Source organism: Oncorhynchus mykiss, chromosome 13 (assembly GCF_013265735.2).
Source record: "Oncorhynchus mykiss isolate Arlee chromosome 13, USDA_OmykA_1.1, whole genome shotgun sequence".
Lineage (NCBI taxonomy): Eukaryota > Metazoa > Chordata > Actinopteri > Salmoniformes > Salmonidae > Oncorhynchus > Oncorhynchus mykiss.
The window spans coordinates 70491371-70516246 of NC_048577.1; the positions used below are offsets into that span (position 1 = coordinate 70491371).

General features: G+C 47.4%; 2 protein-coding genes across 3 annotated transcripts in view; one reads left to right on the plus strand and one right to left on the minus strand.

The window, feature by feature from the left end:
* Window positions 1-16706, plus strand: part of LOC110519516 (polycomb protein suz12-A) — a 36654-nt gene extending 19948 nt beyond the window's left edge. The window contains exons 10-16 of the mRNA XM_036942057.1: window positions 2190-2373; window positions 3447-3538; window positions 5454-5597; window positions 5924-6081; window positions 7959-8157; window positions 9564-9643; window positions 12758-16706. Of these exons, the coding sequence (XP_036797952.1) occupies window positions 2190-2373; window positions 3447-3538; window positions 5454-5597; window positions 5924-6081; window positions 7959-8157; window positions 9564-9643; window positions 12758-13172 (1272 nt within the window). The 3' untranslated portion in view covers window positions 13173-16706. The remainder of the gene's footprint in view (window positions 1-2189; window positions 2374-3446; window positions 3539-5453; window positions 5598-5923; window positions 6082-7958; window positions 8158-9563; window positions 9644-12757) is intronic.
* Window positions 16707-18471: 1765 nt separating this feature from the next.
* Window positions 18472-24876, minus strand: part of crlf3 (cytokine receptor-like factor 3) — a 39646-nt gene continuing 33241 nt past the window's right edge. For both annotated transcript variants that reach the window (XM_036942059.1, XM_036942058.1), the window contains exons 7-10: window positions 23403-23567; window positions 21300-21438; window positions 21086-21198; window positions 18472-20839 (exon numbers count right to left, since the gene is read on the minus strand). In XM_036942059.1, coding sequence (XP_036797954.1) covers window positions 20571-20839; window positions 21086-21198; window positions 21300-21438; window positions 23403-23567 — 686 coding nt within the window. In that variant the 3' untranslated portion in view covers window positions 18472-20570. The remainder of the gene's footprint in view (window positions 20840-21085; window positions 21199-21299; window positions 21439-23402; window positions 23568-24876) is intronic.

Here is a 24876-nt window from a genome sequence, read left to right on the forward strand (position 1 = left end):
AACATGATACCGTCCAGACTCCCAGTGGAGGCTAAGTGGGGAGCTAACATGATACAGTCCAGACTCCCAGTGGAGGCTAAGTGGGGAGCTAACATGATACAGTCCAGACTAAGTGGGGAGCTAACATGATACAGTCCAGACTCTCAGTTGAGGCTAAGTGGGGAGCTAACATGATACAGTCCAGACTCCCAGTGGAGGCTAAGTGGGGAGCTAACATGATACAGTCCAGACTCCCAGTGGAGGCTAAGTCGGGAGCTAACATGATACAGTCCAGACTCCCAGTACAGGCTAAGTGGGGAGCTAACATGATACAGTCCAGACTCTCAGTACAGGCTAAGTGGGGAGCTAACATGATACAGTCCAGACTCCCAGTACAGGCTAAGTGGGGAGCTAACATGATACAGTCCAGACTAAGTGGGGAGCTAACATGATACCGTCCAGACTCCCAGTGGAGGCTAAGTGGGGAGCTAACATGATACAGTCCAGACTCCCAGTACAGGCTGAGTGGGGAGCTAACATGATACAGTACAGGCTAAGTGGAGAGCTAACATGATACAGTACAGGCTAAGTGGGGAGCTAACATGATACAGTACAGGCTAAGTGGGGAGCTAACATGATACAGTACAGGCTAAGTGGAGAGCTAACATGATACAGTACAGGCTAAGTGGGGAGCTAACATGATACAGTACAGGCTGAGTGGGGAGCTAAAATGATACAGTCCAGACTCCCAGTACAGGCTGAGTGGGGAGCTAACATGATACAGTACAGGCTAAGTGGAGAGCTAACATGATACAGTACAGGCTAAGTGGGGAGCTAACATGATACAGTACAGGCTAAGTGGGGAGCTAACATGATACAGTACAGGCTAAGTGGAGAGCTAACATGATACAGTACAGGCTAAGTGGGGAGCTAACATGATACAGTACAGGCTAAGTGGGGAGCTAACATGATACAGTACAGGCTAAGTGGGGAGCTAACATGATACAGTACAGGCTAAGTGGGGAGCTAACATGATACAGTCCAGACTAAGTGGAGAGCTAACATGATACCGTCCAGACTCCCAGTGGAGGCTAAGTGGGGAGCTAACATGATACAGTCCAGACTCCCAGTGGAGGCTAAGTGGGGAGCTAACATGATACAGTCCAGACTAAGTGGGGAGCTAACATGATACAGTCCAGACTCTCAGTTGAGGCTAAGTGGGGAGCTAACATGATACAGTCCAGACTCCCAGTGGAGGCTAAGTGGGGAGCTAACATGATACAGTCCAGACTCCCAGTGGAGGCTAAGTGGGGAGCTAACATGATACAGTCCAGACTAAGTGGGGAGCTAACATGATACAGTCCAGACTCTCAGTTGAGGCTAAGTCGGGAGCTAACATGATACAGTCCAGACTCTCAGTACAGGCTAAGTGGGGAGCTAACATGATACAGTCCAGACTCCCAGTACAGGCTAAGTGGGGAGCTAACATGATACAGTCCAGACTAAGTGGGGAGCTAACATGATACCGTCCAGACTCCCAGTGGAGGCTAAGTGGGGAGCTAACATGATACAGTACAGGCTAAGTGGGGAGCTAACATTATACAGTACAGGCTGAGTGGAGAGCTAACATGATACAGTCCAATCTCCCAGTACAGAATAAGTGGGTAGCTAACATGATACAGTCCAGACTCCCAGTACAGGCTGAGTGGAGAGCTAACATGATACAGTCCAGACTCCCAGTACAGGCTAAGTGGGGAGCTAACATGATACAGTCCAGACTCCCAGTGGAGGCTAAGTGGGGAGCTAACATGATACAGTCCAGGCTAAGTGGAGAGCTAACATGATACAGTCCAGACTCCCAGTACAGGCTAAGTGGGGAGTTAACATGATGCAGCCTAGACTTCAAGTACAGGCTAAGTGGCGACAGGCACGGTGCACTCCGTGGGGGACATCGACTGCGTTGATAAACAAATTTGATCCGTGAGACACATTTGGCAGAAGTACCGAAAATAAAATTATTGTATAAAAAAAGTACAGAAGTTTTGTATAGGGTGCATCACTAGTGTGTAATTCCTCTTCCCAGGCCCCTGGTCTTCCTCTCTGAACAGACAGGAAGAGGTCAGCACTTCCCTTTACTCATGTCTTTGTCTCTCTCTCTCTCCCTCTCTCTCTCTCTCTCTCTCTCTCTCTCCCTCCCCCACTTTCTGTAGCTCCTCCCTCCGTTTGAGACGTTCTCCAAGGGTCCTACTCTCCAGTTCACACTGCGTTGGACAGGCGAGCCCAGTGATAGGTCGACGGCCCCTGTGGCCAAACCCCTCGCCACGCGGAACGCTGACGCTAGCAGCCTGACCTCTGACCCTAAGCCCTGCTCCCTCAGACCCACTCAGACCGTAGGTGAGACACGGGCCGGACGACGCACTCGCACACAGACGGACTGTTGTAATTTGTAGAAGCTCACCAAATGGTGTCAATTTAAAGGGATACTTTAACATATACCATGTTTAAATGAATATCATTTTTATGTCTTTGCGTCCGTTATAAAGGAAGTTAAGAGGTAGTTTTGTGAGCCAATGCTAACTAGCGTTAGCACAATGACTGGAAGTCTGTGGTATCTGCTAGCGAACATTAGTTAGCAATTGCGCCAGTGATAGTTAGCAACATCCTTCATACTGGACACCGAGAAATAAAAGTAGTATCCACGAGTTGATCTGATTTCTGGGGAAGTCGATAAAGGGCCTCATTACCAAAATCCTGAAGTATCCCTTTAAACGTGGAACACATTAAAGAATCCCTTTAAACGTGGAACACCTTAAAGAATCCCTTTAAACGTGGAACACCTTAAAGAATCCCTTTAAACATGGAACACCTTAAAGAATCCCTTTAAACATGGAACACGTTAAAGAATCCCTTTAAACATGGTACACCTTAAAGAATCCCTTTAAACGTGGAACACGTTAAAGAATCCCTTTAAACCTGGAACACGTTAAAGAATCCCTTTAAACCTGGAACACGTTAAAGAATCCCTTTAAACGTGGAACACCTTAAAGAATCCCTTTAAACGTGGAACACCTTAAAGAATCCCTTTAAACATGGAACACCTTAAAGAATCCCTTTAAACATGGAACACCTTAAAGAATCCCTTTAAACATGGAACACGTTAAAGAATCTCTTTAAACATGGAACACCTTAAAGAATCCCTTTAAACATGGAACACCTTAAAGAATCCCTTTAAACATGGAACACCTTAAAGAATCCCTTTAAACATGGAACACGTTAAAGAATCCCTTTAAACCTGGAACACGTTAAAGAATCCCTTTAAACCTGGAACACCTTAAAGAATCCCTTTAAACATGGAACACCTTAAAGAATCCCTTTAAACATGGAACACGTTAAAGAATCCCTTTAAACGTGGCACACCTTAAAGAATCCCTTTAAACGTGGAACACGTTTCTTCCCTCTCTCTGTAGCTGTGAAAGACTCCTTCAGCAGTTCAGAGTTTCAGATGAAACAAGAACACACACTTGAGGAACCAAGTGACAATCTACGCATATTCTACCAGGTGAGAGGGAGAAACACCACTTGTATTCTTGACTTTAGAGCAGATTGCATTGTGCAATCCATGTCTGAATCACAGTTGTGTTGTGCTTGTCTTTTGTTCTCTTGTTATGTGTCTGACTGGAGGTGGATGGTATGAGAGACCTGGTCCTTTATAACAGGTCTGACTGGGGGTTATTAGAGACCTGGTCCTTTATAACAGGTCTGACTGGGGGGTGGATGGTATGAGAGACCTGGTCCTTTATAACAGGTCTGACTGGGGGGTGGATGGTATGAGAGACCTGGTCCTTTATAACAGGTCTGACTGGGGGGTGGATGGTATGAGAGACCTGGTCCTTTATAACAGGTCTGACTGGAGGTGGATGGTATGAGAGACCTGGTCCTTTATAACAGGTCTGACTGGGGGGTGGATGGTATGAGAGACCTAGTCCTTTATAACAGGTCTGACTGGGGGTTATTAGAGACCTGGTCCTTTATAACAGGTCTGACTGGGGGGTGGATGGTATGAGAGACCTGGTCCTTTATAACAGGTCTGACTGGGGGGTGGATGGTATGAGAGACCTGGTCCTTTATAACAGGTCTGACTGGGGGGTGGATGGTATGAGAGACCTGGTCCTTTATAACAGGTCTGACTGGGGGTTATTAGAGACCTGGTCCTTTATAACAGGTCTGACTGGGGGTTATTAGAGACCTGGTCCTTTATAACAGGTCTGACTGGGGGTTATTAGAGACCTGGTCCTTTATAACAGGTCTGACTGGGGGGTGGATGGTATGAGAGACCTGGTCCTTTATAACAGGTCTGACTGGGGGTTATTAGAGACCTGGTCCTTTATAACAGGTCTGACTGGGGGGTGGATGGTATGAGAGACCTGGTCCTTTATAACAGGTCTGACTGGGGGGTGGATGGTATGAGAGACCTGGTCCTTTATAACAGGTCTGACTGGGGGTTATTAGAGACCTGGTCCTTTATAACAGGTCTGACTGGGGGGGTGGATGGTATGAGAGACCTGGTCCTTTATAACAGGTCTGACTGGGGGGTGGATGGTATTAGAGACCTGGTCCTTTATAACAGGTCTGACTGGGGGGTGGATGGTATTAGAGACCTGGTCCTTTATAACAGGTCTGACTGGGGGTTATTAGAGACCTGGTCCTTTATAGCAGGTCTGACTGGAGGTGGATGGTATGAGAGACCTGGTCCTTTATAACAGGTCTGACTGGGGGGTGGATGGTATTAGAGACCTGGTCCTTTATAACAGGTCTGACTGGGGGTTATTAGAGACCTGGTCCTTTATAACAGGTCTGACTGGGGGTTATTACAGACCTGGTCCTTTATAACAGGTCTGACTGGGGGGGTGGATGGTATGAGAGACCTGGTCCTTTATAACAGGTCTGACTGGAGGTGGATGGTATTAGAGACCTGGTCCTTTAAAGCACGTCTGCATCCTGTTCCCTATATAGTGCCCTTCATTTGACCAGGGCCCATGGTTCACTATATAGGCAATAGGGTCCCATTTGGTACAATGTATTTCAGACTTGGCTGTCTATGATGGGGAGTTTCATAGTTTCTACTGACTCATACTCTATGGTCAGACTGGCTGACCTTTTGTGTAGAATTACATAGTCTATATCCTTCTCACACTCCCTCCCTCCCTCCCTCACCCCTCCCTCCATCCCTCCCTCACCCCTCTCTCCCTCCCTCACCCCTCTCTCCCTCCCTCCCTCCCTCACCCCTCTTTCCCCCCCCCCCTCCCCCCTCTCTCTCCCTCCCTCTCTCTCTCCCTCTCTCTCTCCCTCCCCCTCTCTCTCTCCCTCTCCCTCTCCCTCTCTCTCCCTCCCTCTCTCTCTCCCTCTCTCCCTCCCTCCCTCCCTCTCTCTCTCTCCTTCTCTCTCTCCCTCCCTCTCTCTCCTTCTCTCTCTAGTTCCTGTATAACCACAACACACAGCAGCAGACCGAGGCTAGAGATGACCTCCACTGTCCCTGGTGCACTCTGAACTGTAGGAGACTCTACAGTCTCCTCAAACACCTCAAACTGGCCCACAGCAGATTCATCTTCAACTACGTGGTGAGAACGAGGGGAAGCGAGAGAGAGAGAGAGAGACCCAGAGACAGGGTGTGTGTGTGTGTGTCTGGTGCACTCTGAACTGTAGAGGACTACAGTCTCCTCAAACTGGCCCACAGCAGATTAATCTTCAACTATGACTGCATTTAGACAGGCAGCCCAATTCTGATATTTTGCCAATAATTGGGCTGGCTGTGTAAACAGCCTAGGAGGTGAGAGAGACCGGGGGGGTTGTACTGTCAGGAGCTGTACATATTGGGGGCTGAATAAGGGCTGGTTTTTAAACTATACAGGTCCGTTGTGATTGACATGTTCTATGACCTCACCAGCCCCACCCTAAAGGAGCGAGGATAGACGTGTCTATTAATGAGCGTTACGACGGGGTGCACGCTGGGAATCCTCGGGATATTCACAGTCAGCCCGGCTTCGCCTTCAGCAGGAACGGACCCGTCAAGAGATCCCCCGTCACGCACATCCTCGTCTGCAGGTAACTGGGTACACACGTCTGGATCACACACACACCCACACACACACCTTTATCTGCAGGTAACGCAGACAGACAGACACACACACCTTCATCTGCAGGCAGTACACGTTTCAGCACTCGCCGGTCTCTTTCTGTGAGCTCGTTTTGCCTACCACTTCGCGGCTGAGCCGTTGTTGCTACTAGACATTTCCACTTCACAATAACAGTACTAACAGTTGACCAGGGCACAAATTTGACGAACCGACTTGTTGGAAAGGTGGCCTCCTAGGACAGTACCACTTTTAATGTCACTGAGCTCTTCAGTAAGGCCATTCTACTGCCAGTGTTTGTCTATGGAGATTGCATGGCTGTTTGCTTGATTTTTATACACCTGTCAGCAACCGGTGTGGCTGAAATAGACCAATCCACTCATTTGAATGGGTGTCCACATACTTTTGTGTATATAGTGTACCACAGACACAAAGTCAAAATTGTCTTTATCCTATAAATTCCTGAAAATGTGCTTTTTGGTCTTCATTTAAGGTCAAGGTTAGGCATAAGGTTAGCAGTGTGGGACCAATTCTTCCGCATCATTCTCACAATCTTTAAAAAAGCTGACCACGGGACGTTGTAGGATTTTTTCCAAAGTTAGAACTGATTTGGAGAGAACCTCAAACCCAACTTTTAGAACAACATATTATAACAATTGATTTTAGAGTTTGTAATTTGGGAATGTTTTCTTGGGGTGCTCTAAGTTACTACTATATGTGTTTCTGCCATTGAGAAATAAGTGCTGCTTTGAACATCCATCTTTACCTCTCTCTTTCCCTCTCTTCTGTTCTCTTTCCTGTAGGATCTTTACCTCTCTCTTTCCCTCTCTTCTGTTCTCCTTCCAGTAGGATCTTTACCTCTCTCTTTCCCTCTCTTCTGTTCTCCTTCCAGTAGGATCTTTACCTCTCTCATTACCTCTCTTCTGTTCTCCTTCCTGTAGGATCTTTACCTCTCTCTCTTTACCTCTCTTCTGTTCTCCTTCCTGTAGGATCTTTACCTCTCTCTCTTTACCTCTCTTCTGTTCTCCTTCCAGTAGGATATTTACCTCTCTCATTACCTCTCTTCTGTTCTCCTTCCAGTAGGATCTTTACCTCTCTCATTACCTCTCTTCTGTTCTCCTTCCTGTAGGATCTTTACCTCTCTCTCTTTACCTCTCTTCTGTTCTCCTTCCTGTAGGATCTTTACCTCTCTCTCTTTACCTCTCTTCTGTTCTCCTTCCTGTAGGATCTTTACCTCTCTCTCTTTACCTCTCTTCTGTTCTCCTTCCTGTAGGATCTTTACCTCTCTCTCTTTCCCTCTCTTCTGTTCTCCTTCCTATAGGATCTTTACCTCTCTCTCTTTCCCTCTCTTCTGTTCTCCTTCCTGTAGGATCTTTACCTCTCTCTCTTTCCCTCTCTTCTGTTCTCCTTCCTATAGGATCTTTACCTCTCTCTCTTTCCCTCCCTTCTGTTCTCCTTCCAGTAGGATCTTTACCCCTCTCTTTACCTCTCTTCTGTTCTCCTTCCTGTAGGATCTTTACCTCTCTTCTGTTCTCCTTCCTGTAGGATCTTTACCTCTCTCTCTTTCCCTCTCTTCTGTTCTCCTTCCTGTAGGATCTTTACCTCTCTCTCTTTACCTCTCTTCTGTTCTCCTTCCTATAGGATCTTTACCTCTCTCTCTTTCCCTCTCTTCTGTTCTCCTTCCTGTAGGATCTTTACCTCTCTCTCCTCTCTTCTCTCTCCTCTCACTCATATTTATATATATTCATTCTCCCCCTACCCATCTCCTCTCTTCCTGTTGGCTAAAGCATGTATGTATTCAGGTACAATTGACAGTCACTTACTAACCCCTCCCTCTCCTCCCCTTAGACCAAAGCGTCTCCTCCCCCCCAGTCTGTGTGAGTTCCTGGAGGCTGATGGAGGAGAGGGAGACCAGCAGAGAATCATCCCTGGTCACAACCGCCTCTACTTCCGCTCAGACAGCTGTACCCCCAAAACACCCCAGGAGGTAGATCACGACAGTGAGGATGAGACGGACCCCTTCTGGCTCCGAGAGAGGACCATCATGGTGAGAGATGCAAACACACACTGAGCGGGTAGCTACCACACATGGTGAGAGACACTGAGCAGGTAGCTACCACACATGGTGAGATACACTGAGCAGGTAGCTACCACATTACAGACTGTAGGTATTAGGCCCATACAAACCCAGGTCTACTCTGCACCAGTACAGACTGTAGGTATTAGGCCCATACAAACCCAGGTCTACTCTGCACCAGTACAGACTGTAGGTATTAGGCCCATACAAACCCAGGTCTACTCTGCACCAGTACAGACTGTAGGTATTAGGCCCATACAAACCCAGGTCTACTCTGCACCAGTACAGACTGTAGGTATTAGGCCCATACAAACCCAGGTCTACTCTGCACCAGTACAGACTGTAGGTATAAGGCCCATATAAACCCAGGTCTACTCTGCACCAGTACAGACTGTAGGTATTAGGCCCATACAAACCCAGGTCTACTCTGCACCAGTACAGACTGTAGGTATTAGGCCCATACAAACCCAGGTCTACTCTGCACCAGTACAGACTGTAGGTATTAGGCCCATACAAACCCAGGTCTACTCTGCACCAGTACAGACTGTAGGTATTAGGCCCATACAAACCCAGGTCTACTCTGCACCAGTACAGACTGTAGGTATTAGGCCCATACAAACCCAGGTCTACTCTGCACCAGTACAGACTGTAGGTATTAGGCCCATACAAACCCAGGTCTACTCTGCACCAGTACAGACTGTAGGTATTAGGCCCATACAAACCCAGGTCTACTCTGCACCAGTACAGACTGTAGGTATTAGGCCCATACAAACCCAGGTCTACTCTGCACCAGTACAGACTGTAGGTATTAGGCCCATACAAACCCAGGTCTACTCTGCACCAGTACAGACTGTAGGTATTAGGCCCATACAAACCCAGGTCTACTCTGCACCAGTACAGACTGTAGGTATTAGGCCCATACAAACCCAGGTCTACTCTGCACCAGTACAGACTGTAGGTATTAGGCCCATACAAACTCAGGTCTACTCTGCACCAGTACAGACTGTAGGTATTAGGCCCATACAAACCCAGGTCTACTCTGCACCAGTACAGACTGTAGGTATTAGGCCCATACAAACCCAGGTCTACTCTGCACCAGTACAGACTGTAGGTATTAGGCCCATACAAACCCAGGTCTACTCTGCACCAGTACAGACTGTAGGTTTTAGGCCCATACAAACCCAGGTCTACTCTGCACCAGTACAGACTGTAGGTATTAGGCCCATACAAACCCAGGTCTACTCTGCACCAGTACAGACTGTAGGTATTAGGCCCATACAAACCCAGGTCTACCATTACAACAGAGCCACACTGACATTGGGTTTGGAGTCTCCAACTTGACTCTGGATCCACTCTGACTGTTGTTCTGTCTACAGCAAATCCAGGAGTTTACAGACGTGAACGATGGGGAGAAGGAGGTGATGAAGCTATGGAACCTTCACGTTATGAAGTATGGGTACGTACCCCACGTTAAAGCCCTGGCCTCGTTATACAGCCTCTGTTTAAAGCATCATCAGATGTTGCTGTGTGGCGTTCTCTAGACGTTGCTGTGTGGCGTTCTCTAGACGTTGCTGTGTGTCGTTCTCTAGACGTTGCTGTGTGTCGTTCTCTAGACGTTGCTGTGTGTCGTTCTCTAGACGTTGCTGTGTGGCGTTCTCTAGACGTTGCTGTGTGGCATTCTCTAGACGTTGCTGTGTGTCGTTCTCTAGACGTTGCTGTGTGGCGTTCTCTAGACGTTGCTGTGTGGCGTTCTCTAGACGTTGCTGTGTGGCGTTCTCTAGACGTTGCTGTGTGCCGTTCTCTAGACGTTGCTGTGTGCCGTTCTCTAGACGTTGCTGTGTGGCGTTCTCTAGACGTTGCTGTGTGGCGTTCTCTAGACGTTGCTGTGTGCCGTTCTCTAGACGTTGCTGTGTGCCGTTCTCTAGACGTTGCTGTGTGCCGTTCTCTAGACGTTGCTGTGTGCCGTTCTCTAGACGTTGCTGTGTGCCGTTCTCTAGACGTTGCTGTGTGGCGTTCTCTAGACGTTGCTGTGTGCCGTTCTCTAGACGTTGCTGTGTGCCGTTCTCTAGACGTTGCTGTGTGCCGTTCTCTAGACGTTGCTGTGTGGCGTTCTCTAGACGTTGCTGTGTGCCGTTCTCTAGACGTTGCTGTGTGGCGTTCTCTAGACGTTGCTGTGTGGCGTTCTCTAGACGTTGCTGTGTGCCGTTCTCTAGACGTTGCTGTGTGCCGTTCTCTAGACGTTGCTGTGTGCCGTTCTCTAGACGTTGCTGTGTGCCGTTCTCTAGACGTTGCTGTGTGCCGTTCTCTAGACGTTGCTGTGTGCCGTTCTCTAGACGTTGCTGTGTGCCGTTCTCTAGACGTTGCTGTGTGCCGTTCTCTAGACGTTGCTGTGTGCCGTTCTCTAGACGTTGCTGTGTGCCGTTCTCTAGACGTTGCTGTGTGGCGTTCTCTAGACGTTGCTGTGTGGCGTTCTCTAGACGTTGCTGTGTGGCGTTCTCTAGACGTTGCTGTGTGGCGTTCTCTAGACGTTGCTGTGTGGCGTTCTCTAGACGTTGCTGTGTGGCGTTCTCTAGACGTTGCTGTGTGGCGTTCTCTAGACGTTGCTGTGTGCCGTTCTCTAGACGTTGCTGTGTGCCGTTCTCTAGACGTTGCTGTGTGCCGTTCTCTAGACGTTGCTGTGTGCCGTTCTCTAGACGTTGCTGTGTGCCGTTCTCTAGACGTTGCTGTGTGGCGTTCTCTAGACGTTGCTGTGTGGCGTTCTCTAGACGTTGCTGTGTGGCGTTCTCTAGACGTTGCTGTGTGGCGTTCTCTAGACGTTGCTGTGTGGCGTTCTCTAGACGTTGCTGTGTGCCGTTCTCTAGACGTTGCTGTGTGCCGTTCTCTAGACGTTGCTGTGTGCCGTTCTCTAGACGTTGCTGTGTGCCGTTCTCTAGACGTTGCTGTGTGCCGTTCTCTAGACGTTGCTGTGTGCCGTTCTCTAGACGTTGCTGTGGTCTTGGCCTGTGCACTTGAGCCAACAGCTGGCACATACAGTGTGGGGTTAGCCGACATGATGAGATTATTATAGATAAGGGCTAGATTTATTTTGGGGGGGACGGGGGGTCAAATGACCCTGGATATTTATTGCGAAGGAGCATCAAGTTCATCACCGTGCACTTTCACCTCCCTGTGAAGTTCATCACTTATTTAAATCTGTAGCTTAAACTGTGAATCATATGACTTGTCGCATGACTCCATGCGACAAGAGCGAGAGAGAGACAAGAGAGAGAGAAGGATGGAAACCTGCTTAATGACATCTATTTCTCTCTCATTTAGAGTTTAAAAATGCTCTCTACCTCAACAGAATCTCTGTATTATTTGTATTTTTTATTTAACTTGGGAAGTCAGTTAAGAACAAATTATTATTTTCAATGACAGCCAAGGAACAGTGGGTTAACTGCCTTGTTCAGGGGCAGAACGACAGGTTCTTTCCTTGTCAGCTCGGGGATTCAATCTAGCAACCTTTCGGTTACTAGTCCAACGCTCTAACCACTAGGCTACCTGCTGCCCCCAAATGAATTCGTATTAACCAGGCGCTCTCGACTAGAGGCTCCATAGTGTCTGTGGCGCAGGCTGAACGTTTGACGTCCCTACTCTAATCCCCCTCCTCTCTCTCTCTTCCCCCTTCTCTCTCTCTCTCCCCTCCCCTCTCTCTCTTCCCCCTTCTCTCTCTCTCTTCCCCCTTCTCTCTCTCTCCCCTCCCCTCTCTCTCTCTCTCCCCTCCCCTCTCTCTCTCTCTCCCCTCCCCTCTCTCTTCCCCCTTCTCTCTCTCTCCCCTCCCCTCTCTCTTCCCCCTTCTCTCTCTCTCTTCCCCCCTCTCTCTCTCTTCCCCCCTCTCTCTCTCTCTTCCCCCCTCTCTCTCTCTCTCTCTCTCTCCCCTCTCTCTCTCTCTCCCCTCCCCTCTCTCTCCCTCTCCCCTCCCTCTTCCCCCTTCTCTCTCTCTTCCCCCCTCTCTCTCTTCCCCCTTCTCTCTCTCTTCCCCCTTCTCTCTCTCTTCCCCCTTCTCTCTCTCTTCCCCCTTCTCTCTCTCTTCCCCCTTCTCTCTCTCTTCCCCCCTCTCTCTCTCTTCCCCCCTCTCTCTCTCTCTCTCCCCTCCCCTCTCTCTCTCTCTCTCCCCTCCCCTCTCTCTTCCCCCTTCTCTCTCTCTCCCCTCCCCTCTCTCTCTTCCCCCTTCTCTCTCTCTTCCCCCTTCTCTCTCTCCCCTCCCCTCTCTCTCTCCCCTCTCTCTCTCCCCTCCCCTCTCTCTTCCCCCTTCTCTCTCTCTCTCCCCTCCACTCTCTCTCTTCCCCCTTCTCTCTCTCTCTTCCCCCTTCTCTCCCCTCCCCTCTCTCTCTCTCCCCTCCCCTCTCTCTTCCCCTCTCTCTTCCCCCTTCTCCTCTCTCTTCCCCCTTCTCTCTCTCTCTCCCCCTTCTCTCTCTCTTCCCCCTTCTCTCTCTCTCTCCCCTCCCCTCTCTCTCTCTCCCCTCTCTCTCTCTCTCCCCTCTCTCTCGCTCCCCTCTCTCTCTCCCCCCACTCTCTCTCTGCCCCTCAGCTACATAGCAGATAACCAGATGAACGGAGCCTGTCTGGCGTTTGTGGAAGGTTGCGGAGCATACATTGCCAGGAAGAACCTCTGTAGGAACTTCCTGTTACACCTGGTCAGCATGCATGACTTTAAACTGGTTACCACGACAACCATCAACCAGGCCATGACACGCCTCCGACACATCCAGCAGACCCAGCGGCAGGAAGATGGAGAGGGGGATGGAGGAGAGTATTGGGTGACAGCGCTGGAGTCTCCGTCTGAGCTGCAACCCGACTATGCCACATGTAATGACGACCACACGGATGGTAAGAGTAACCATGGTAATGGCCGCACGAATGGAATCGTCATCGGCGATGGCGATGAAGCTGGTAGTTCTGTTGCTGTGGAAACGTCCAGGCCGAGCAAGAGGCATAAGTTGTGAGGTACCCTCCGGCCCTCTCCTGGAGGAGTGATGAGTATCTAAAATGATGCCCGGTGATTGGCTGAGTGGAGGGTGTGTTGGTGGTGATTGGAGGGAATAATAAGAGAGACTCATGACGACAGCATTCCAAACAAGCACTGGGTGTTGGGTTTACCGTATAGAGGTGGTGGGCCAGAATCATTTAAGTCAATTTGGACACACACACACACACACACACACACACACACACACACACACACACACACACACACACACACACAGAGTCCCACTGGTTATAGTAGGGAAACCTTGGTCTGGTTATTCAGTCTTGCTTTGATGTCATTAGACTGATGTTACAGTGACCATGAGGTCTGTAAACGCATCACTTTAGCAATAACTTAGTCCCAACTGGCACCATATTCCTTTATACTAGTGTGCACTACTTTTTTTACCAGGCCCTGCTATAGACTAGGGGGTGCACTTGTACATCAAGCTGTCTGCTATAGATTAGCATTCTGTCCAGGGGATGTACTTGTACATCAAGCTGTCTGCTATAGACTAGCATTCTGTCCAGGGGGTGTACTTGTACATCAAGCTGTCTGTTGTAGACTAGTATTCTGTCCAGGAGGTGTACTTGTACATCAAGCTGTCTGCTATAGACTAGCATTCTGTCCAGAGGGTGTACTTGTACATCAAGCTGTCTGTTATAGACTAGCATTCTGTCCAGGGGGTGTACTTGTACATCAAGCTGTCTGCTATAGACTAGGGGATGTACTTGTACATCAAGCTGTCTGCTATAGATTAGCATTCTGTCCAGGAGGTGTACTTGTACATCAAGCTGTCTGCTATAGACTAGCATTCTGTCCAGGGGATGTACTTGTACATCAAGCTGTCTGCTATAGACTAGCATTCTGTCCAGGAGGTGTACTTGTACATCAAGCTGTCTGCTATAGACTAGGGGATGTAGTTTAACATCAAGCTGTCTGTTATAGACTAGCATTCTGTCCAGGAGGTGTACTTGTACATCAAGCTGTCTGCTATAGACTAGCATTCTGTCCAGGGGATGTACTTGTACATCAAGCTGTCTGCTATAGACATTCATTCTGTCCAGGAGGTGTACTTGTTCATCAAGCTGTCTGCTATAGACTAGCATTCTGTCCAGGAGTGGTACTTGTACATCAAGCTGTCTGCTATAGACTAGCATTCTGTCCAGGGGATGTACTTGTACATCAAGCTGTCTGCTATAGACTAGCATTCTGTCCAGGAGGTGTACTTGTACATCAAGCTGTCTGCTATAGACTAGCATTCTGTCCAGGAGGTGTACTTGTACATCAAGCTGCCTCACTACAGGAGCAGGAGGTGGGCTCCTGCCCTCTGGTCCGTTTTGGCTGTTACAAGGCTTTAGTACTCTAGGCCGAGGCCCATAGGGTCCCTATATATATAGATCAGTGGTTCCCAAACTGTTTCACTCAGGTCCCTCTTCCAGCATTGGGGAACATCCATTTCTATGGGCACAAGCACTGTTCATGACCCAAACGGTTCACACCCCTAAAATGTTGCAGATTTTAAAGCTTATTTCCTTGCAATTCTATACATTTTGTCATGTCTAATGTGTTTTCTTGTGATATTTGAGTGACAAAAAAATGAATGTCTATGGGCTAAAAAAAACAACCGTTAGCTGACGTGGGCTGGACATTTCTGACAAGTTATATCTAAGTAATGTAATGACTGACATGACGAAGAGGAACTGATGATGCAATAACCTGTTTCCACACGTCGCCTTGTGTGTTCTACTATTACAACTTTCAAGAGTCAGTTGAAAGCTGGACTGAGTTCCCCCTAGGGGGCCGCGCCCCACAGTTTGGGAACCGCTGATATATGGAATAGGATACCATCAGTAGTGTGTCCATCCTCACTGGTTCATCAGTACTGTGTCCATCCTCACTTGTCCAACCTACTTTAGCCCCTGTCTTGTCTCAGGTGCCTGTTTGAGACAGACTTGGGTGTCTGTGCACTAGACAGGAAATAGGGTGTCATTTGGGATATTTGCTTTGGGACAAACTCATTTAAAAAAAATATATATATATATAGAGACGAACCGAAAAGACTTGGGTCGTCTTCACTTGGGATGGACTACCTGAACAATATAAATGTTTTCGTTTGCTAGACGTTTTTGCTACAGTGTGCACTAATGAATACAACCCTGATGACGGACAGACTCTGCTGTATTGTATTGTTGTTTCTTTACAAGGGGAATGGTTGGTTGTATGATGATGCATTCTGAATTTGAGCATTTTATTGTTATGTTTATTACTATGGGGGCCATTTTGAGACTAAACTTGAGGGACTGAAGTCCAGCTCTTGGAAACAGTGTTGGACTAGAAGGTGTCTGGCTCAGGGTAGAAACATCACTTTGCCCTCCCCCCCCATCCTAAACTAAATGTGTATTGCTGTCAGACCTCTGTTTAAATACTATTTGGAGTCTTTAACGTTTGCTCTAGCCTGCCTGGAGTGCTAGATGGGAGGGGAGTTGCAGTTTTGGGACTAGTCTTTTAGGTCCATTTAAGCCAGGCAAGCTCAATCAAGCACTGATCAAGTATTTGAACTCCGTTCTGGTTAGCACTCAAGTCAGTCACAGGATCCAATGGTGCCACTAGACAGATGATTCAGGCCCTCAGTGAGCACAGAGTATTTAAACTCAGGTCTGGTTAGCACTCAAGTCAGTCAGGATCCAATGGTGCTACTAGACAGATGATTCAAGCCCTCAGCGAGCACAGATCTCAGTCATCTGTAACCTTTTTGAGGTTGTCAGGTCATTAGGTCAAGGTTCAGTTACACTGCATGACCACATTCATCATCAAGCTGAAACCGTGCAGCACCCGCATCCACTCACTGCTTTTGACCAGTGTCCCGAATGGTTCCCTATCTGGTATACTACTTTTGACCAGGGTCCACAGGGTAGTGCACTACTTATAGTGAATAAGGTGCCATTTGGGACGTACTCTTACTATGTTGGAGTAATTTGGGCACGGTCAGTGTTGACGTCTTCAGAAAGGTGACATGTTGATCTGCTGGACATCAACATTACAGTGGAGAGTTAAATGTTGTTGAGTTTCCTGGCCAAAGGGAGTTGGATCTGCTGGACATCAACATTACAGTGGAGAGTTAAATGTTGTTGGGTTTCCTGGCCAAAGGGAGTTGGATCTGCTGGACATCAACATTACAGTGGAGAGTTAAATGTTGTTGGGTTTCCTGGCCAAAGGGAGTTGGATCTGCTGGACATCAACATTACAGTGGAGAGTTAAATGTTGTTGGGTTTCCTGGCCAAAGGGAGTTGGATCTGCTGGACATCAACATTACAGTGGAGAGTTAAATGTTGTTGGGTTTCCTGGCCAAAGGGAGTTGGATCTGCTGGACATCAACATTACAGTGGAGAGTTAAATGTTGTTGGGTTTCCTGGCCAAAGGGAGTTGGATCTGCTGGACATCAACATTACAGTGGAGAGTTAAATGTTGTTGGGTTTCCTGGCCAAAGGGAGTTGGATCTGCTGGAGATTTTCTACTGTTTTCCCTCACCTGTGAAACTGTCCCAATTAGCATCTTATTTCCGATATATATAGTGTACCATAGAGCCCTGGTCAAAAGTAGCATGGACCACAGGAGGTTGGTGGCACCTTTTTAATTGGGGAGGACGGGCCCTGGTCAAAAGTAGCATAGACCACAGGAGGTTGGTGGCACCTTTTAATTGGGGAGGACGGGCCCTGGTCAAAAGTAGCATAGACCACAGGAGGTTGGTGGCACCTTTAATTGGGGAGGACGGGCCCTGGTCAAAAGTAGCATGGACCACAGGAGGTTGGTGGCAGCTTTTAATTGGGGAGGACGGGCTCGTGGTAATGGCTGGAGCGTAATGGTATCTAACGTGATTGATGCCATTATGAGCCGTCCTCCCCTCAGCAGCCTCCACTGGTATGGGCCCTGGTCAACAGGAGTGCACTATATAGGAAATAGGGTGTCATTTCAGATATAGGAAACAGGGTGTCATTGCTTCTCCAGTGATGGGGTGGATCTTTTCAGGTGTGAACTCGAATTGCAATCAATCAGGACCCAAACAAAGGAAGCTGTTCCTAAGTTCTGTAGCTGTGTGCAGTATGTTGACTAGGGTCATGTTCATTTGGCACAAAACGTTAGAAAGCACTCAAAACGAGGGAGTTGGAGGTACTATCTGTACTAATCCAATAAGACACTTATCTTCTGTTGCAAAACGTTTTGCTACAGTGCGCCTCAGTGAACATGACCCAGGTTTGTGTATATAATATATATGTCACTTCAGGAAAAAGGAGCAACATTTTGCTCTAGCGAACCCAGATAAGAAAAACAGGACTTTTGTTCACCAACATCCTAAAACCAGCTGGACGTTGGAATTTAGTAATCAAGGAGTCATAAAAAATGTTTTCTATTTAAAAGAATAAAGATGTTTTGTACTATTACCATTAACGTCTCATATGGTTTTAATTGAATGGATACGGTTCTAACACTACTGGTCACGTTCTCATGGATACGGTTCTAACACTACTGGTCACGTTCTCATGGATACGGTTCTAACACTACTGGTCACGTTCTCATGGATACGGTTCTAACACTACTGGTCACGTTCTCATGGATACGGTTCTAACACTACTGGTCACGTTCTCATGGATACGGTTCTAACACTACTGGTCACGTTCTCATGGATACGGTTCTAACACTACTGGTCACGTTCTCATGGATACGGTTCTAACACTACTGGTCACGTTCTCATGGATACGGTTCTAACACTACTGGTCACGTTCTCATGGATACGGTTCTAACACTACTGGTCACGTTCTCATGGATACGGTTCTAACACTACTGGTCACGTTCTCATGGATACGGTTCTAACACTACTGGTCACGTTCTCATGGATACGGTTCTAACACTACTGGTCACGTTCTCATGGATACGGTTCTAACACTACTGGTCACGTTCTCATGGATACGGTTCTAACACTACTGGTCACGTTACTGTAACTCTCATTCACATGTTAGGAAAGGGGATAGACCTTCAGCGAGCCCGAGAACATAACTTTTCAGACTGGGCCAGTAGGAATGTGCCCAACTAGCCCGTCAGACGTTGTATTTCCAACCATGACACGGGCCGGAACATTTTGGACCCCGTTGTTGCCCTGGCTAGTAGAAATGGTCTGCTAGCCTGGCTGACCCAACATCCTGACTTCTGTCCATCTCTTGGTGCAGCTCCAATTTTGGATTGTTTCATATTTCAGACACAAAAAACAAAACCAAAAATAGATGACTAAGCAATTTATTGGATGTTTCTGGGGCATTCGTTCTGTACTGAAGGAAGGAACACACACAGATGTCAATAACAAGCCTGATAACAAGCAGGACTGGGGTCAATGCCATTTTAGGAAGTCGACTCACATTCCACTTTAACGCAAATCGGAATTTCAGTTAAACTCCCCGAATTGAAATGGAACTGAGCCCCCAACCCTGATTACAAGTCACAGTCAGCACTCCAAATGGCACCCTATCTGATGCACTTCTTTTAACCGGCCCTATGGATCCTGGTCAAAAGTAGTGCACTAGCTAGGGGATAGGGTGCAATTTGGGACATAAACACACAGTTAAAGGAATCTGAGACGGATGTTTGCATGAAGACGGTGGTGGATGACAGACAGCTGAGTATGACCCCACTTTAACAGGTGGCCTGGTTCCATTTCCTACCTTACCGCCATTGGCAGCCTTTCACTGATATCAGATGATTTGGACGTGAAGCAACACTGCAGCTATAATCTAGCAGTGTCTTACAGTATGTATGACCACTGTTAACCTGTTAAATGTGAAACTGTCACACTCCCGAGTGGCGCAGCGGTCTAAGGCGTCACTACAGACCCTGGTTCGTTTCCAGGCTGTCACACAACCGGCCATGATCGGGAGTCCCATAGGGTTTGGCCTAGCATCGCCCGGGTTAGGGGAGCAGGGTAGGCAGTCATTGTAAATAACATTTTGTTCTTTCCTGACTTGCCTAGTTAAATAAAGGTTCATTTTAAATTTGAACCATCGAACTCAGTCAGTCTGCTGAAGAGCGCTCTGTAACCACAGCAACCATACCATCTCTGCAGAACCGCAGGAAGCAACCCACAACGGACCCCTAGTCCCTATAGTGGTCTAGAGGAAATGGGATGCCGTTTTTAAAATATGAATTCACCTCTCACAAGTAGAACAAGTTCCCCCAAAAATTCACATGAAAGTACATCAATGTCTACAAGGGAAGTTACATTACATGGTTGTGAATACTGTTAGCAAAAAAAAAACGTTTTTAAAAGGAGAGACCGACGAAGAAGAGGTTACGATCTCTGGAGTGAGTCGTTTTTCACAGTGATGGTGTTTTATTCTGTGGTAAACCAGACCAGCATGCTTTGCAGCTCAAGTGTTTGATGAAAGGCAACGTCTCGCTCTCTGATCACTTCTCTGAGCGAGACCACCTCCTTATTGTTCTCACATTCAAAAGTTTAAAAACCACAATTTTAGGACGTTTGGAGAGAATGTGCATCTGAAATAGGGCACAGGAATGACACCCTATTCCCTATATAGTCCACTACTTTTGACCAAGGTCCATAGCACTCTGTAGGGAATAGGGTGCCATTTCCTGCACAGCCTGAGTGTGTCTTGAAAAGGAATAATGATTGGTCAGTTCTGGTACATCAGTCTGTATCAGATGGCAGGATATGTTATCAGACAGGTCAGAAAGGGCTTTGTGTACATTGTCCATCCAGGTGCCCAAGAGGAGAAAGTTGAGATTTTCTGATACCGGAGCAGACAACTCTCAGCCATCACCAGTCATACCTGGAGGAAGCACAGATCGCTGCGCCAGATGAAACCTTTCCCGGGGTGAAAGGACCAGATGAGTCACAGTGGGTTAAAGAGGGGTACATTTACTGTAAACAACAGTTGAATTCACATTTAGAAATACCCCAACACTGAACAGTTGCTATAGGGGGTAGAGGCTAAGTGTCGAAGGCAGTGGTATTCAAAGGCGAGGATCGCGACCCCCCCCCACTAAACAAATAGTACGAGTACAGATTATTGTATGAGACAATGTACAAACGTATTTGAAAAATAAAATTGAGTACATTTATTTTGGTTTCTTGTAAATGTAATGAATTAAGGGTTATTCGTTGATGTAAAAATCTAAAATGTACTGTTTTTTTTGGGTTGGGTTCATGAGAAATTGCACACAACAAAATAGGGTCCCTGCTAAAAAGTTTGAATAGCACTGGTCTAAGGGGTTGGGTCTAGGGGTTGATTTGGGACAGGACAACTCCAGCAGACAGGACGCTTGCCCCTTTGTGTTGACTGATGGGGCTGCTGTCCAATCAGCAGCCTCAGAACACCAGCACCTTCCAACCAGGGTGGGCTAAGGAGCAGCCAAAGAACAGGCAGTCCACCCCCTGGTCCAGCAGCCAATCAAACACCACTTCCCGGTTCCCTGAGCCAATCGTAACCCTCAGCTTGAAGTTGCCTCCGTCGCTAAGGTTGTTGTTGTTGCTAATAGGAAGTAGGTTGACCACTTCCATATCGAAGGTCACAGCAGAGCCAAGGGTGATGGAAGGCAGCTGGTTGGTCATCTCTTTACCGTTGACAAACACTGCTCCTGGAGGGGAGAAGAGGGGGAGAGAGAGAGAAGAGGGAGGGAGAGAGAGAGAAGAGGGAGGGAGGGAGAGAGAGAGGAGGGGGAGAGAGAGAAGAGAGATAAAGAGAAAAGGGAGAGAGAGAAGAGGGATAAAGAGAAGGTGAGAAAAAAATCTTGACGTTTTACCTTTTAACGCTGCTGCTACTCTGTAATTGTACGCTTTACCAAAATAAAAAAGTGAAAAAAGTGACTGTGAGCAACCAGTACCGTTGGTGGAGATACAGACAGCCTGGTCCCTCTGCAGAGACTCCGCCTCTCCCTCACACCCCACACACACCCCGATACTGTCCCGCTTGTCCATCTGGCCCGTGGCAGAGATCCTACACAAGCACACCATACACACATTAATCACAGCATAACATTACGCTGGAGATTGTGATGGAGAGAGGGAGACAGAGAGAGAGGGAGTGTGCGCACTGACTTGAAGGTGAGCGTCTGTCCACAGAAGTAGGTTGGAGCGTTGGAGTAGAGAACCCCAGCTTTAGAGGGGGACGAGTCACTCCGCATGGCGATGTTCCTTCTACTGCTGAGGATGTAGCCCTCACTGCCTGGACACCACTCTGGAACACACACACACACACAGTCAGAGAAACACACACACACACACACACACACGGTCAGAGGAACACACACACACACACACACGGTCAGAGGAACACACACACAGTCAGAGAAACACACACACACACACACACACACGGTCAGAGGAACACACACACACACACACACGGTCAGAGAAACACACACACACACACACGGTCAGAGAAAGAAACACACACACACAGTCAGAGAAACACACCACCGAGAAGAAGACAGAAACCATGACAACAGTACATCTTCAGTCGAGGCCCGACTGCATTTCAACAGGTCTGGCTCCAGGAGAAACACCTTCTCACGCCACAGACACTGAGACACGAGATGAGACAGGATGTTTACTGACACCAACAGCACGGGAGGTGAAATTACAAGCTAGGTAGCTAGTGTGTACTAAGTAGCTAGTGTGTACTAAGTAGCTAGTGTATACTAAGTAGCTAGTGTACTAAGTAGCTAGTGTACTAAGTAGCTAGTGTGTACTAAGTAGCTAGTGTGTACTAAGTAGCTAGTGTGTACTAAGTAGCTAGTGTGTGCGCACTAGCTAGCTGCACAAGCAACAACGGTTAACATTACACCCTGGACCAGAGCTAGTGCCCTGACTATTATGTGCCTAACACACTGATGCCCTGGACCAGAACTAGTACCCTGACTATTATGTGCCTAACACACTGATGCCCTGGACCAGAACTAGTACCCTGACTATTATGTGCCTAACACACTGATGCCCTGGACCAGAGCTAGTGACTCACGATACACGAGACCAACAAACGTCTACAGGTTACGCGAGCACACACCATCAGAGACACAGAAACACCATCTGAGACACAGAAACACCATCAGAGACACAGAAACACCATCTGAGACACAGAAACACCATCAGAGACACAGAAACACCATCAGAGACACAGAAATACCATCAGACACAGAAATACCATCAGAGACACAGAAATACCATCTGAGATGCAAAAATACCATCTGAGATGCAAAAATACCATCTGAGACACAGAAATACCATCTGAGACACAGAAATACCATCTGAGACACAGAAATACCATCTGAGACACAGAAACACCATCAGAGACACAGAAACACCATCAGAGACACAGAAATACCATCAGAGACACAGAAATACCATCAGAGACACAGAAATACCATCTGAGATGCAAAAATACCATCTGAGACACAGAAATACCATCTGAGACACAGAAACACCATCTGAGACACAGAAATACCATCTGAGACACAGAAATACCATCTGAGACACAGAAATACCATCTGAGACACAGAAACACCATCAGAGACACAGAAACACCATCAGAGGCACAGAAATACCATCAGAGACACAGAAATACCATCTGAGATGCAAAAATACCATCTGAGACACAGAAATACCATCTGAGACACATAAATACCATCTGAGACACAGAAATACCATCAGAGACACAGAAATACCATCAGAGACGTACTTTGAGGTTCGTAGACCACACTGTGTCAGCATGCAGAACCTGGAGCTGAATGCATCACCCTGTATCTGCTCCAGGTGTGTCTGTGTTTACCCTGGGGTGTGTGAGTTTACCCTGGGGTGTTTGTTTACCCTGGGGTGTGTGTTTACCCTGGGGTGTGTGTTTACCCTGGGGTGTATGTGTTTACCCTGGGGTGTATGTGTTTACCCTGGGGTGTGTGAGTTTACCCTGGGGTGTGTGAGTTTACCCGGGGGGGGGGGTGTGTTTACCCGGGGGGGGGTGAATTTACCCTGGGGTGTGTGTGTCTCTGTTTACCCTGTGGTGTGTGTGTGTGAGTTTACCCTGTGGTGTGTGTTTACCCCGTGGTGTGTGTGTGTGTTTACCATGTCGTGTGTGTTTACCCTATAGTGTGTGAGTGTTTACCCTATAGTGTGTGTGTTTACCCTGTGGTGTGTGTGTGTGTTTACCATGGGGTGCCAGCGTGGTGTATCCTGTCTGTGGGACGCTCCAGGGGCTCCACTCGGTACGTCCCTCCCCCCGGGCACACACCCTGAACAAATGATCAGTGTGGGGGTCCAGGTGTAGGACCAGGAACTCCTGCTCCGGCCCGATGTAGGTGTCCTCGTACTGACCTGAAGGGGAAGATACCAAGGTTAGGACCATCAACTACCATTAACAAAGCACTATTCTAGTAGAACGTACTAGTCATATTATAAAGTACTATTCATATAAAGTACTATTCATATTATAAAGTACTATTCATATAAAGTACTATTCATACTGTAAAGTAACATTAATACTATACATATTATAAAGTACTAGTCATATTATAAAGTACTAGTCATATTATAAAGTACTATTCATATGATAAAGTACTATTCATATGATAAAGTACTATTCATATGATAAAGAACTATTCATATGATAAAGTACTATTCAATTAGAACATACTATTCATATGATAAAGTACTATTCATATGATAAAGTACTATTCAATTAGAACATACTATTCATATGATAAAGTACTATTCATATGATAAAGTGCTATTCATATTATAAAGTACTATTCATATAAAGTACTATTCATATGATAAAGTACTGTTCATATTATAAAGTACTATTCAATTAAAATGTAATATTCATATTATAATGTACCATTCATACAATTATATTTAATAATATATTTCATATTATTAAGCTCTATTAATAAAGTAGTACTAATATGTAATTCTGTGGTTAGGACAACATATCCACAGGCCCAAACAGATTCATGGGATCAGGACTGGTCCCTTTGTTGCACTGAGAGACAGTCGCCGGTCCCTTTGTTGCACTGAGAGACAGTCGCCGGTCCCTTTGTTGCACTAAGAGACAGTCGCCGGTCCCTTTGTTGCACTGAGAGACAGTCGCCGGTCCCTTTGTTGCACTGAGAGACAGTCGCCGGTCCCTTTGTTGCACTGAGAGACAGTCGCCTGTCCCTTTGTTGCACTGAGAGACAGTCGCCGGTCCCTTTGTTGCACTGAGAGACAGTCGCCGGTCCCTTTGTTGCACTGAGAGACAGTCGCCGGTCCCTTTGTTGCACTGAGAGACAGTCGCCGGTCCCTTTGTTGCACTGAGAGACAGTCGCCGGTCCCTTTGTTGCACTGAGAGACAGTCGCCGGTCCCTTTGTTGCACTGAGAGACAGTCGCCGGTCCCTTTGTTGCCATAAGAGACAGTCGCCGGTCCCTTTGTTGCACTGAGAGACAGTCGCCGGTCCCTTTGTTGCCATAAGAGACAGTCGCCGGTCCCTTTGTTGCACTGAGAGACAGTCGGCGGTCCCTTTGTTGCACTGAGAGACAGTTGCCGGCCCCTTTGTTGCACTGAGAGACAGTCGCCGGTCCCTTTGTTGCCATAAGAGACAGTCGCCGGTCCCTTTGTTGCACTGAGAGACAGTCGCCGGTCCC